This window comes from Ahaetulla prasina, chromosome 3 (assembly GCF_028640845.1).
Source record: "Ahaetulla prasina isolate Xishuangbanna chromosome 3, ASM2864084v1, whole genome shotgun sequence".
Classification (NCBI taxonomy): Eukaryota; Metazoa; Chordata; class Lepidosauria; order Squamata; family Colubridae; genus Ahaetulla; species Ahaetulla prasina.
The window spans coordinates 52,369,043-52,384,919 of record NC_080541.1 but is presented as its reverse complement, the minus strand read 5'-3'; the positions used below and the strand labels follow the sequence as shown (position 1 = coordinate 52,384,919).

The window sequence follows — 15,877 nt, the reverse complement described above, 5'->3', positions numbered from 1 at the left end:
CTAACAGGTTTCAGGACAGACAGTCCTTTCGTGACAGGACCAGGCAATCCCAGACCAGACGTCCCTCCCGTGGATCCGGCTTTTGACCTTATCGCAGGAACAAATGACTATCCCGGTCAGGATCCCATCGGCGGTCGTCTCACCAAGTTCGTCCCTACCTGGTCCCACACGACAACCGATGCCTGGGTACTGCAAACCATCACCCTTGGTCTCTCCCTCGAATTCGATTCAAATCCTCCAAGGAGATTCATCCAATGCCAGATTCCCAAAGAACCCACCAAGAGGGCTCAAATGGAAGACGAGATTCAACACCTGCTGTCCATCAGTGCCATAGAACCGGTTCCCACGCCTCACCAGGGGACCGGCTTCTATTCAATTATTTTCCTAGTGGACAAAAAATCAGGCGGCACCAGAGCCATCTTAGATCTGAAGCAACTGAACCTTCACATCAAATATCGCAGGTTCAAGATGCACTCCTTCAATTCAATCTTAGGAAGCATCAGAAGAGGGGACTATCTAACATCCATCGACCTCAAGGAGGCCTATCTACATGTACCCATCAGACCAGCTCACAGACGCTTTCTCAGATTCAGTTATGCCAGAGCCCACTTTCAATACAGGGCCCTGCCCTTCGGTCTATCTTCCGCTCCTCGTACCTTCACCAAGATTCTGGATGCTGTGGCGGCCCACCTTCGCACAATTCCAGTAAGAATGCAATGTTACCTGGACGATATATTGATTCTGTCGTCTTCCACCCAGCAGGCGTTACGGGACTTACAGGTAACAATTCAATCCCTACAGGATCACGGCTTTTCGGTCAACAGAGCAAAGAGCCATCTAGTGCCTACGACCGAAATTGTCCATTTGGGAGCAAGAATCAACACCAGATCCTGCCAGGTGTTTCTTTCCCAAGACCGTCTTCTCAACATAAGAGACACGACAAAAAAGGTAAAGGCACTCAAGAGGGTTCCACTTTCACTGCTCTCACAGTTATTGGGAAAGATGGTCTCTTGTCTGTCGATCGTGCCCTGGGCACGTCTTCACTCACGACCCCTACAATGGTTACTTCTCCCACACCAAAGAACAGGCAACAGCCATACCGAAATCAGAATTCCTCTGCCCCCAAAGGTCAGAAAGTCTCTACAGTGGTGGCTGTCTCCAGCCCTGACAAAGGGCTGCTCATTCCAGGAACATTGCCGTCTCGTCCTCACCACGGATGCAAGCCTCTATGGCTGGGGTGCCCACCTATCAGACCAGGTGACTCAGGGTCGTTGGTCCCCCAATGACCTCAAGAACGACATCAACTGGTTGGAAATGAGAGCTGCTCATCTAGCTCTCAGGTACTTCCAAACGCAGCTATCAAACCATCATGTGCTACTGCTGACGGACAACACTACCACGAAGGCCCAAGGAGGCACCCGATCCCGCATATTGATGAAAGAGGCTGCAGCCATGGGCCTGTGGGCAGAAAAACATCTTCTCTCACTACAGGCAGCCCACATATCCGGAGTCGCCAACACACAAGCGGATTGGCTGAGCAGGACGACCATCGATCAATCAGAGTGGCAACTGCATCCGGATCTGTTTCTCACAATCACGATCAAATTCGGGCAACCCATAGTAGACCTCTTTGCCAGCCCGACCAACAAACAACTTCCAAGGTTCTTCTCCAGGTTCCAAACCCCAGGAGCAGAAGGAACAGATGCCCTACGATGTCAGTGGCCCCGGGGCCTTCTTTATGCCTTCCCCCCGACTCCCCTTCTGCCAAGGGTCATACGAAAGATCTTGGAACAGAAGGCAGAAGTTCTCCTCATAGCCCCTTACTGGCCTCGACGGAGTTGGTTTGTGGATCTGGTGAGCCTGTCCATCAATCCACCTTGGCGAATTCCACTGGATCAGATTTCCCTACGCCAAGGAGCCATTCTCCACCCAGAACCTCAATGTTACCAACTAGCCGTCTGGCACTTGACAGGGAGATACTAAGGAAAGAAAAGCATTCCATGGGGGTCATCTCCACCCTTCTGGCTTCTAGACGCCCATCCACAACGCGTATTTACGAGGCCACATGGTCATCATTCCATCGCTGGTGTCTTAGACATCGAATAGTACCTACTTCTGCATCCATTAAACATATCCTGCAATTCCTCCAGGACGGATTGGACAAGGGTTTAGCCACCAACACCATCCGCCCGCAGGTTGCAGCTCTTGCCACTGTTTTATTCTGTGACGGGACCTCCACACTTTCTCAACACCCCCGTATCTGACGTTTTCTGAGGGGAGCTTACAATCTGCGACCGCCTCCGGTACACAGATACCCTACCTGGGACCTAACCCTTGTCCTTCAGAAGCTTACGTCTTCCCCTTTTGAACCCTTGAGCTCCTCCAGTCTCAAGCTCTTAACCTTTAAAGTCGCTTTTCTCATAGCCATAACCTCAGCCCGCAGGATCTCCGAGATCGCTGCCCTTTCAGTCAGGAAGGACTTATGCATTTTTCACTCTAACCGAGTCATTCTCCGATTAGACCCTACCTTTCTTCCTAAAATAAACACAAGCTTTCATAGGTCTCAAGAAGTCATCTTACCGGATTTTTGTCTTCATCCCAAGCTTCCATCGGAGCGTCGATGGCACACGCTGGACGTAAAAAGGGCCCTGCGTATTTACCTCAACAGAACAGCTCCTTTCAGGAAGACAGAATCCCTATTTGTTTCCTTTCAACCAAGGGCTCTGGGCACCAAAGTCTCCCCATCCACCATAGGCAGGTGGATAAAGGCCTGTATTTCCATGGCTTACGACCAGCAGAAACACCATCTTCCAGGCCGCATCACTGCACACTCCACTCGCAGCGCAGCCACCACAGCTGCCTGGGCCACCCAGGCCTCTATCTTGGACATTTGCAGAGCAGCCACGTGGGCCTCTCCTTTGCCATTTATTAAAAACTACAAAATGGACCAATTTGCCTCAGCCGAGGCCTCATTCGGACGGAGGGTCCTGCAGCAAGTTCTTCCTGTTGCTGAGTCTTCCTAATCTTTCCTTTCCCGCCCTAGGGATATTTAGCTTGGGTATATCCCATTGCTTTGGACCCTCTTAGCAGCATACAGGAGAAGGAACATTGGCTTACCTGAAGGTTCCTTCTATGTACGCTGCGTGAGAATCCAACCCCTCCCTATTTCACTTATTGTTTTTGTTTATATACAGGGATCTGGAGATTATTGTTCCGTTTTTTCCAGTTTTCAAATTGAGTTCGTCTTCTCCAATACCGTTTCTTCGTTAATAAACTGGAGCTAAACAGGAAGAGGAGGTGTGTTTAAACAAATTCAACTCAGTCTCAGGCCAATCAGATGAAGTTAACAACCCATTGCTTTGGACTCTCATGCAGCGTACATAGAAGGAACCTTCAGGTAAGCCAATGTTCCTCCTATAGAAAATCTATGTGATTGCTAAGAATTGGTGCCAACAGGATAGCATATAATTATACTCTCTCACACACATATAATACAGCTGAATAGTGTAATGGTTAGAGCACTGTTTTTTAATGTGGGAGACTGGGGTTCACATCTTAGCTGGTTCCCTTCCTCCATTTACAAAATTTCAGGTTTGTGTAGTGTGATTGTCCAATTCCTAGAGAACCTGTCTACAAAGAGTTCTAAAGAATCAAGGGGAGAAGCAGATAGATGCTCAGGTGATGGTTCAGATGTCCAAGAGTTTAAATATGGGTTGTCAGCTAGCCTGGGTTCAAAGGAGCAGCAAGTAACAGGTTCTAGAGACAAATGCAAAATTCCAGTAAACAAAGCAATTGTTTCCATCAAAGAATTGCTAGCAATGATAGTTCTTAAAAATGCCCACTGTGGATGTAAGCAACCAAGGATGGGAATGCCCTTGATAGGCAAGAAATCACATTAAATGCCTTTGTGTTGCTTGACATTCCATGCCATGTATTCTAGGGATAAGGAGAGGATCAGAATCTGGCCCATCATTACGTGACTTGCATGTTTCCTAGCTCCGTCAGTCCTGCTGCTTGATTGCTAGTCTCCTCCTGAGACTGGTATTCATTCAGGGCCTATAAAGTGGCATTCTCTTGCTCTTCCAGGCACACATGCAGCATGTCCCAAGCTGCGTCTTTCAGTTTGGAGTCTCTTGAATCCAAACTGGTCATGAGAAATTCCATCTAAAATACTCACACAAGTCCTGTCCCCCTGAACTACTTTTGGATTTACCAGACAATAGCCACCAGAAACAATACTCTTTGTTTTCTACCAAAGCGTTGTGGTCCGTCAACAGCCCACGTAGCTACTGGCAACAGATTTGGACAGTGATGAGGCTGAGGTGAGGTCAGGGCCATCGGGAAGTGAGGTGCGGACTCCAAAGCCTCCAGAGATTGATAGTAGTGAGGCAGAGGAATAGGAGGAGCCTGTTCCTAACGCACACATGAGAAGAGCTGCCAGAAGGCAAGAGCAGTTCAAAGGACAACTCGGGAGTAGGGCCAAGAGATGATTGGCCCCTCCCATAAGGCTTAAAAGAGACCAGCACCGGTGTTTGAGTTTTGCTGGAAAACAACGTTGGTAGCTTCATCTTCTACTTCGTCTACATCTTGCCTTTATTTTTGTGACTTGTGAACGTTTGCCAAGAAAGGCCTTCGGCAGTTTGCCTAATTGGACAAAGGTTTGTGATAGAACTGAGGAATTTGTGTTGGGAGGCATTTGTTTTAATTTGAGTTGAACTACGCTGGGAATGAAATCACATTTCAGCTTCATCTCAATCTCCCGTTTCAGGCTTATCAATCTTTATGAATTGCCTGACCTGTTTTTATATGCAGGAAATGGAATATGATTCTGATTCTGGGGTCCCCAATCCCCAGTCCAAGGACCAATACCGGTCCACAATTTGCCAGAAACTGGGCTGCACAAACAAGTGAAGCCCCATCATTGAGATGCAGGCAGCACATGAAACCACACACGGAAAAACCTCTCCATGGAACTGATCCCTGGTGCCACTGGCTTAGACGATGGAATGATGGAATATTGGTTTGACTCAGAAATAAGGGAGAATGCCATATTGATAGAGAAGAGATATTTGCATGCTAAGAAAACATGTGAGAAAGAAATTCAAAACAATTTTGCATTGATTGTGTTGTGTATAACTTAAAGAAGACTTTGTCCAGCTTTCAATATTCTGTTACAGTATAATATAATACAATATAATACAATAAGTTAAGATTCCTAACAACTCTTTTTGTTCCTGATCTTGCAGATCATAAAGGGCTAACGTAGAAAAAGTTGAATACAGGTAGTCCTCAACTTATGACCACAATTGAGCCCAAAATTTATGTTGCTAAGTGAGAAATTTGTTAAGTGAGTTTTGCCCCATTTTTATGACTTCTTGCTGCATTTGTTAAGTGAATCACTGCAGTTGTTAAATTAGTAACTTGGTTGTTAAGTGAATCTGGTTTCTTCATTGACTTTGTCTGTCAGAAGGTTGCAAAAAGTAATCATATGACCTCAGACACTGCAACAGTCATAAATGTGAGTCAGTTTTCAAGCATTTGAATGTATGTCATGTGATCATGGGGATGCTGTGATTGTCTTAAGTGTGAAAATGGTCGTCACTTTTTTCAGTACTCTTGTAACTTTGAATGGTCACTAAGTGAACTGTTGTAAGTCGAGGACTACCTGTAGTTTCCTTTAGTATCTATGAAAACTTTATCAATGATTCCATCTCAGGTACATCCTCTTCAGACAAAGCATCACTGCTGAGAATTACATTTCTTAAGTTACAGATATTTTCTTTTTTACTTTTACCAAAATAAGCTGAGATAAATCTATATGTTTATCTACCTTAAGAATAGCAAAACAAATTCATGTTTTGAGATGACTTGCCCCTGAATCCTCACTATCCTGCAGTCCTCTCTTCATGCAAAAAAGAAGTAAGGGAAAGAATGAAAGATCGTTTACTCCTTCTCTGTGGAAGAAAAAACATGTTTTCCCTGCTCAAGGAGGTGGGAACAATAATTATTCAGATTCTCAAGTGAAGCATTTTACAGTAAATTAGAGGTTTTTTTAAAAAAAGAGACACTACAGACTGAATATCAGATCCTTAGAATCCAAAACATATAATTTAAAATTATATGAATATCACTTTTCTTATGTTACTTTGTATTGGTAACACTGGATATATTAGTAATCCAATAATTACATTACTAAATCATTAATGATTTATGATCCATTATGAGAATGTACTTTGCAAGCCTCAGTTAAATTTGCTCTTCTCATACAGAGCGTGCATGTAGTTTGAATGCATTAATATTAAATATAGGTTCATGGACAAAGTTTGTTTATTTATATTTAATATAGCTGTCCAATCAATATGCATCTCAGGACACATACACAAAGAATAAAATCAGCAAATACAAACATTAAAACATATGTCAATATAATAAAACATCATGTCACGGTTAGTTCAACAACTCAAGAGAGGCTTATAAGTCTTCTTGACAATGGTGGGGTGTTGAAGGAGGAAGAAAGGTCTTCAGAACTCATGTGCAGAAAGTCACTAGTGCCTGCGGAGCTGGCAATGGAGTCGGACAGCGATGAGGTTGAGGTGGGGCCAGGGCCATCAGGAAGTGAGATGCGGACACCGGAGCCTGATACTAGTAAGGCAGAGGAACAGGAGGAGCCTGTTCTTAATGCACGCATGAGAGGAACTGCCAGAAGGCAAGAGCAGCTCAAGCAAAGAGGACAACTCGGGAGTAGGGCCAAGAGATTGGCCCCTCCCATAAGGCTTAAAACAGAACAGCAATGGTGTTTGGGCTTTGCCGGAAAACAACATTGATAGCGTCATCTTCTTCTTTGTCTACGTCTTGCATTTATTTCTGTATCTGTGACTTCTGAATGTTTGCCAAGAAAGGCCTTTGGCAGTTTGCCTAATTGGACCAAGGTTTGCGATAGGACTGATGAATTTGTGTTGGGAGAAATTTGCTTTAATTTAGTTAAACTATGCTGGGAATGAAGAAATTTTCAGCTGTTCGAATAAAGTTTGTTTGTTTTTTCACGGACTGAGTTTCCTACTACCTACTTGGGCCTGGGTCACAACAACTAAATGGCAATTCATAGATGCAATCACAGTGGAAAAATAACTATATTTTGCTGCTTTTGTCATGATGCAGACCTTAATGAAGCCTCTTGTATTTGGTAAGATGCTTTCTTTGTCTTCTTCCAAGGATACTCTAGATATGTCCTGTTTCATCTCCCAAAAGTTCCTTTGAGAATCTTCCAGAAACTATGTGTAGGGAGGCATCAGAGACAATCCGATCCAAGTCTGCCTCTGCTCACTCATCACAAGAAGTGACTAAAACCCCAGTTGAACTTTGTACCTTAGCTTCAGAAGCTTCTCCAAGGGCCCTCTGAACTCTGTAGTCTTTTGGGTGCCTGGAGAAAAGGAATCAAATGGATCTTGCCTTCCTGTCAAAGGTTGCTTTTTTGTGTTTAAAAAGCAACCAGACTGATCACTCTATGAGAAGTACCGTAACATCCCTCAACTTCAGTCCACATCTCTGTTCAAAGACAAAAATATATACAATATATAATCACTACTACGAGTCAGACCCTCAATAATTTGGGTGAGGCCCATGAATTCCCAAGCTACCTCAAACTTTGCACCCAGCATCTCTGAGTACCATAAATTTGGGGAAATCTTTTGTTAATCTAGCTAATCAAGAAGCATAAGCGGGGACTCAGATAGGTAGTAGTGAGAGTGATCCATGTCAGAAATCCCATGTATTCCCTATATTCAGTGGTAGCTAATAAATCTTTAACAACTGGTTCTGCTGGCTCCATTGTTGTTGCCTCACTATTAGGCGACTGCTGCCTTGCTCTCAGCTCTCATAATACTCTTACCTAAGTCAGCTTCGCTTTCAATCAGTCTGTGAAATTCTAGAAAATTTAACAATTGGTTCTTGTGATCTGGTATGAACAGGGTCCAGCTCACCACTGCCTGCTACTTTATTTCACATTCTGTCACTAAAATATGTTAAAATAACTTCAGTATCTAAAATGAAAAGCACAAGTCGGGGAGTGTGAAGGGACTGATGGCATGGACCGGGAAGGGTGCACAGGGCTCCCTCCCTCCCTCCCTCCCTTCCTTCCCTCCTTCCCTCCCTCCTTGAAATGTTGAATGTGAATGCAGTCAATGTTGAATGCAGTCAAAGACCAACATATAAATGTATGTTGTATGTCCTGAATGTATAGTTCAGGACTGAACTATTTTTACTCATATATAGAAATAAACAAAATATAAATATTTTATATTTATATAAAAATTATATATTTTTGAATTTTATAATATATCTTATGTTATAAATATAAATAATATAAATCATGTATTGTACTTTTAATGATACATAAAATTCATATTTTATTCTGTGCTGTGTGAAGAATCTTTCTATGCAATCCACTAAGATGCTTCCCCTGATATATAAAGGAACAATAGAATAAACAATGAAAAAGAAAATGATACAGTGATTTGAGAATAAATTGTTAAAAAATATTTAATATTTGAAGTAATATTAATTTAATTTAATTATTTAGATTTAATTAAATAATGTTAAATAATAATTGATATAAATAGATGTAACAATCTAACTCTGCTATAAGCTACGACTGCTTTTATAGTTAACAGAAAATGTAGAGTTTTTCATTTTTAAAAAAAACCCTATTAAATACATAATACCACAATAATTAAACTGTAAATTGATAACTATACTTTCTTTTGCATGTTTTTCTTTTTAGGCACTGGAAAAACATCCCAATTCGCCAATGACTGCAAAGCAAATATTGGAAGTAATTCAGAAAGAAGGGTTGAAAGAAACAAGGTCAGTATTTATATAGTTTAATCCCTATTATTGCATTTATGGATATTATTTTATTTCTACTTCAATAAGTACCATATTGTTTATGAATCATTGATTAGAAAAGAATTCTAATGAGTGAAATGCAAATGCTTCATGCAGGTGAAACTCGGAAAATTAGAATATCGTGCAAAAGTTCATTTATTTCAGTAATGCAATTTAAAAGGTGAAACTAATATATGAGATAGACTCATTACCTGCAAAGCGAGATAGTTCAAGCCTTGATTTGTCAAAATTTTGATGATTATGGCTTACAGCTTATAAAAACCCCAAATTCACAATCTCAGAAAATTAGAATATTACATGAAATCAATAAAACAAGGATTGTACATAGAACAATATTGGACCTCTGAAAAGTATAAGCATGCATATGTACTCAGTACTTGGTTTGGGCCCCTTTTGCATCACTTACTGCCTCAATGCGGCGTGGCATGGATGCTATCAGCCTGTGGCACTGCTGAGGTGTTATGGAAGACCAGGATGCGGTCTCATGTCTCTCATCTTTCTCATCTTTCTCTTGGCAATGCCCCATAGATTCTCTATGGGGTTCAGGTCAGGCGAGTTTGCTGGCCAATCAAGTACAGTAATCCCATGGGCATTAAACCAGGTTTTGGTACCTTTGGCAGTGTAGGCAGGTGCCAAGTCCTGCTGGAAAATAAGTCAGCATCCCCATAAAGCTCGTCTGTGGAAGGAAGCATGAAGTGCTCCAAAATCTCCTGGTAGATGGCTGTGTTGATGCTAGACTTAATGAAGCACAGTGGACCAACACCAGCAGATGACATGGCTCCCCAAATCAACACAGACTGTGGAAACTTCACACTGGACATGGGCTTCAAATGTCGTATTCCTCTTGTCAAGCTGCTCCTGAACAACAAACAACGTCAGAAGCGTCTTACCTGGGCTAAAGAAAAAAAGAACTGGTCTGTTTCTCAGTGGTCCAAAGTGCTCTTTTCTGATGAGAGCAACTTTTGCATCTCATTTGGAAACCAAGGACCCAGAGTCTGGAGGAAGAATGGAGAGGCACCCACTGCAAAATGCTTGAAGTCCAGTGTGAAGTTTCCACAGTTTGTGTTGATTTGGGGAGCCATGTCATCTGCTGGTGTTGGTCCACTGTGCTTCATTAAGTCCAGGGTCAACACAGCCATCTACCAGGAGACTTCATTTTCCAGCAGGACTTGGCAACCTGCCCAACCGTAAAGATGAGAGACATGAGACCGAACAATGCAGAAGAGCTGAAGGCCGCTATTGAAGCATCCTGGTCTTCCATAACACCTCAGCAGTGCCACAGGCTGATAGCATCCATGCCACGCCGCATTGAGGCAGTAAGTGATGCAAAAGGGGCCCAAACCAAATATTGAGTACATATGCATGCTTATACTTTTCAGAGGTCCAATATTGTTCTATATACAATCCTTGTTTTATTGATTTCATGTAATATTCTAATTTTCTGAGATTGTGAATTTGGGGTTTTCATGAGCTGTAAGCCATAATCATCAAAATTATGACAAATCAAGGCTTGAACTATCTCGTTTTGCATGTAATGAGTCTATCTCATATATTAGTTTCACCTTTTTAGTTGCATTACTGAAATAAATGAACTTTTGCACGATATTCTAATTTTCCAAGTTTCACCTGTAGATAAAAAATCTTATTTAATCAGCAATAGATGGCATATTCCTGCCTTCCTGTCTTCAAAGAACATATACCATTTCTGAGACAATTTGTAAGAACAGGCCTTTAAAAAAATGTGACAATATATTTCAGAGCCAATGTATTTCATCAATATGATACATAAGTGTTGTCATTCAAATCAACATAATGGATTATTGAGAGCCAGTTTAATCTAGTGGTTAAAGCACCACACTAGAAAGAGAAGATTGTGAGTTCAAATCCCATTTTAGCCATGAAAAACCAGCTGGGTAACCTTCGGCCAGTAACTCATTCTCAGGCCAACTCAACTCACAGGTTTGTTGTGGGGAAAATAGGAGAAGGAAGGTATATGTTGGATATGTTCACTGCCTTGAGTTATTTGTAAAAATAATAAATGCAGGATACAAATAAATAAAATTATTTATCTTATTAGATGAAATTGGCAGGAAGCTGTCCTATTTATCTGGTGCAACCTGGTTATCTAAAGATACTTGTTTTTCAAGTAAATCTGAAGTCTACCCTTAATGAATGGCTACTGCACAGGGTAACAGTCAATATCTGGTGATAATCATTATTAATTATTAATTAATAAAATTGCTTTCGATTGACCAACCATCACCATCCAGAAATAGTTCAAGGGAAGGTGAAGCATATCTTTAGAAGTTATAAAGTATTCAATTTAGTATTGTTTATTGCGACTAGGAACAGTTTCTCATTTTTGCAGATATTTTTCTCGGCTTTCTCTGGAGAAGCAATTCATTGAACCTGGGTTCTGCATACTCTTATCAATCAACTACAATATTTTACCAAAAGTTATGGCCTATCTCCCCATAGCCTTACCTAGGAACTTTCTTTTGGTGGAATTAAGACTCCTGCATCCAAGGAGGGCCCAAGACAGTAAATATGAAAGTCAAAATAAAAGTCAGATAATGGTCATAATAAAAAAACTTACAAAACTGAATCTTTTGATATGTTGGTGTTTAATACAATTACATATTCATTAACTAGGAAAGAGGTAAATAAAAGTATCCTGTACAGATAAGAGAACTTTTAAGAAGCAGGTGTGTAAATATCTTTAAGACTATTACGTTTGTGTTCTTCTTATCTTATTGTAGCATTTCTAAAAGACAAAGAATAGAGTATATAACCATTGATTGTATATTTATGCAATTTGCTTTATATAATGTAGGTGAATATAATGAGTATGTAATGAAATATGGGAAGCAATTACATTTATATACTAATAAATACAGGATTTTAGATGAAAAGTTTTACAAGTGCACTCACTACTAGGTACAACTGCCAGGGAATTTAGGATAAGAAAAATCCAAGGACTGAATACAAAATATGTTGGGTTCTGCGTGATATAAATATGATTTGAAAATCAAGTGATGTACAACAATTTTAAATATTTTTACTCTTCTATATTTATTTTATTTATTTATTTGTCAAACACAACAGTATATATAAGTATAAGCATGAAATAACCATACGAATTGGATACAATCAAAGGAAACATTAGGAGAGGAACAGTAGGCACGCTGGTGCTCTTATGCACGCCCCTTACAGACCTCTTAGGAATGGGGTGAGGTCAATAGTAGATAGTCTTTGGTTAAAGCTTTGGGGATTTTGGGAGGAGACCACAGAGTAGTGCATTCCAGGCATTAACAACTCTGTTACTGAAGTCATATTTCCTACAATCAAGATTGGAGCGGTTCACATTGACGTCTGTTATTAGTCATATTAGAAAAATAAGTATTTTTTACTCATGATAATTACCATATTTACCTATGCAGATGACAATGGTAATGATTAGATTATGGAGAAATTAAATTTAGGGGAAATGACCAAAAACAAAAGTAATGGGAACGGAATAAAAATACAAAGTGTCTTTAACAGACAATTTGTCTTTAATTGGATTTTTAAAACAACACTTCTAGGAATAATATCACTTCAAATATAATTGATCGATTCAGTACTGTAAAAAATGGAAGATAAGACCAATAAGGTAGAAATGTATAAACTGCCAATTGTGTTAGAAACAGAACACCTGTTTTTTCCTGGCGAAAGAATATTCAGAGGCCACATGTATTGTCTTATATCTGTAAAGTTTATCACCTGTTATAACCTGTTAAAATAGAGTTTTACCAGATTTTGTATTTCATTTTAATCTGACAAAGTAGTTTTAATTATTATTTAAACTGAAAAATAAAGATGAAAAGGCATAAATGTGCATTAATAAAAATAATTAAGGCAATTTATTTTATGGGGTGATTACCAGACAGTGCCAAAATGCTAGTTACTAGGCCCATACTCAGCTCCCAACAAGAGATAATAAAATAGGCAGAGTCTGCAATCAATAAACATTTAATTAAACTTACAGAAGACCTGAAAATATTCATTTGCACTTTTGCCTGTATAAACTCATGCTGCTAATTATTCATTTTCTAAAAAGCACAAGCTTGGGTGTAAATGCAAAGACAATGGCAGAGAAAAGACTGGTATGAAGTCATTTAAATTCAACAACTGTAATTGTGCCTAATGACAGAACCAACACTGTCAAATACTGTAAGAATCTAAATCTGTGTTTCTTAGTCATAATCTGTTTCCAAAGCCCCCTAATAAATATGAAACTTTGAGGATTTCTTCATCATAATTCATGGGGTTATAGGTAACTCCAGATTGTAGTTTTCACTTAAAAGTGGATAGTGTACCAAAGCCCTGTCAATGGCAGAAAATTGGCTTGGCTTGGAGAAACAATAAAAGGACCTAGTCATGATTCAATGCAAAAGACAAGCTAGCATTGGCTAGAGCTGGGTGAGTTACTGCAATCTATCAATTCATATGAAATATTAAGGATGAGTTGGGTCATTACTTCAGGAATAAATAAATTAAAAGAAAAGTGTAAAGAGGAAGAAGAATCACAAAGAGTAGAAAGAAGAGACTAAAGCAAATGAAAGGTTCAACAGGGATGGAAAGCAAGTGTATGGTGCCTCAGATACACAACAGAGAAGCAGTGCCAGCAAGGGCCATTTGCCTGGCCTGGGAAGAGAAGTCATGTAACAAGTCTTTGATGCTGTATCAGAGAGATATGTCTAAAAATTAGGTGGGTCCATTAAAATTAGAGCCCTCTGACAAATGCCCTCTAAATATTCTTCTACTCCGCACAGAAGAGCAGTGCTTTCCTTTGTATGAGTGGGCATTTTTTCTAGACAGATTGGATTGTATTACAAAACCCAAGACACTGAAACCAAAAATATTCCAGGAACAAGATTTTTTATTTATTTATTTATTTTATTTATTTATTTTTGTCACACAATATATATAAGCATAAGCATATAATAACTATATAATATATAAGCATATATATAAGTATGAGTATGTAATAACTATATTAATTGGATGTAAAGAAAGGAAACAATAGGACTGGAACAGTAGGCACGCTTGTGCTCTTATGCACGCCCCTTACAGACCTCTTAGAAATGGGGTGAGGTCAATAGTAGACAGTTTTTGGTTGAAGCTTTGGGATTTTGGGAAGAGACCACAGAGTCAGGTAATTTATTCCAAGCATTAACAACTCTGTTACTGAAGTCATATATTCTGTAATCAAGATTGGAGCAGTTAACATTATGCTTAAATCTATGGTGTGCTTGTGTATTGTTGCAATTGAAGCTGAAGTAGTCTTCGACAGGAAGGACATTGTAATAGATGATTTTATGAGTTAAACTCAGGTCATGTCGAAGGCGGTGTAGTTCTAAATTTTCTGAACCCAGGATTTCAAGTCTGGTGGCATAAGGTATTTTGTTGTATTCAGAGGAGTGGAGAACTCTTCTTGTAAAATATTTCTGGACATGTTCAATTGTATTGATGTCAGAAATCTGGTACGGGTTCCAGACAGTCGAGCTGTATTCAAGAATTGAATACATTCAATACATTCTAGAATACATTCTAGCAAATGTTTTATATACTCTGGTTAGTAGTGTAGTGTTTTTGGAGAAGAAGCTACACAAGATTAGGTTTACAACTCTTAAAGCCTTTTTTGCGATGTAGTTGCAGTGGGCTTTGGCACTTAGATCATTTGATATGAAAACTCCAAGGTCTTTAACAGGGTGGGGGGTCATCTGTAAGGTAATGTCCATCAAGCTTGTACTTAGTGTTTAGGTTCTTTTTTCCAATATGTAAGACTGAGCATTTGCTGGTTGAGATTTGGAGACTATTCAGATAGAAAGTCAAGGTCTTTTTGAAGGATAGGTGTATTGTTGTTGGTGTCAGCAAAAAGAACACAATCACTTGTAATATGGTCACAGAGATCATTAATGTATAATATGAAGAGTGTTGGTCCAAGAACGCTGCCTTGGGGAACGCCACTTTTGACAGGAACAGGATTTGATAGAGCATTGCCAATTTTGACCACTTGTTGTCTGTTTGACAGGAAAGCTGTTATTCAATTGTGGAGGGGTCCTGAAATGCCGTAGGATTTTAGTTTTAGGAGAAGTTTATCATGTACTACTGAGTCAAAAGCTTTACAGAAGTCTATGTAGATCGCATCTATTGCTTTGCCCTGATCAAGATTTGTAGTCCATATGTTTTTGCAGTGAAGAAGTGGTAAGTTACATGATAATTTTTTTCTGAAACCAAATTGTTTATTAGAGAGTAGGTTGTTTGTTTCTAGGTGGGTGGTAATGGATTGGTTGATGATAGATTCCATTACTTTGCAGGTGACGCAGCATAAAGAGATTGGTCTATAATTTTCAACTAGGCTGGGGTCTCCTTTTTTGAAGACAGGGATGACCGTGGCTAGTGACCAAGGGAACTGGTCGTGAAAGCTTTTTCAAAGATTATGCTTAGGGGTTCTGCTATATTAGTGGAAAGTTTTTTTAAGAAGTATGCACATAGTCCATCAGGTCCAATAGATAGGGATGCCTCACTTGTTTAAAAAGCTCACTGGGAATCTTAAAGAATGGTTTTAGGAAGATTTGGATCTGCCTGAAAACGGCTTAAAATATTCAATTAGAACTTAATTACTATATCAGTGAAAAAGTCACCATAGATAAACATTTCAATCCTTTCAATTCAATCCTCCATTATTGCTGTTCAGAAACCAATTAGACTAAAAGCCTATCGGAAGCTGAGAATTTTTTCAAGAAAAGAGATCTGATAGACTCTCCTGAGAAGAAAAAGACTCTATTCTATGAAGATAAGATGGAGGGAGTGACCTAAATGTTTCAGTTACTAAGAGATGAACTTTTAAAAGTGTGATATATGTACTGATAGAAAGTTTCAATTTAATTTTGTATGTATAAAATCACTATGTATGTATACACGTGTC

General features: G+C 39.6%; 1 protein-coding gene across 1 annotated transcript in view; it reads left to right on the top strand.

Moving 5' to 3' along the window:
- ASXL3 (ASXL transcriptional regulator 3) overlaps window positions 1-15,877 on the top strand; it is a 137,364-nt gene that overhangs the window by 27,255 nt on the left and 94,232 nt on the right. Inside the window, exon 2 of the mRNA XM_058176925.1 lies at window positions 8,780-8,862. Coding sequence (XP_058032908.1) covers window positions 8,780-8,862 — 83 coding nt within the window. The remainder of the gene's footprint in view (window positions 1-8,779; window positions 8,863-15,877) is intronic.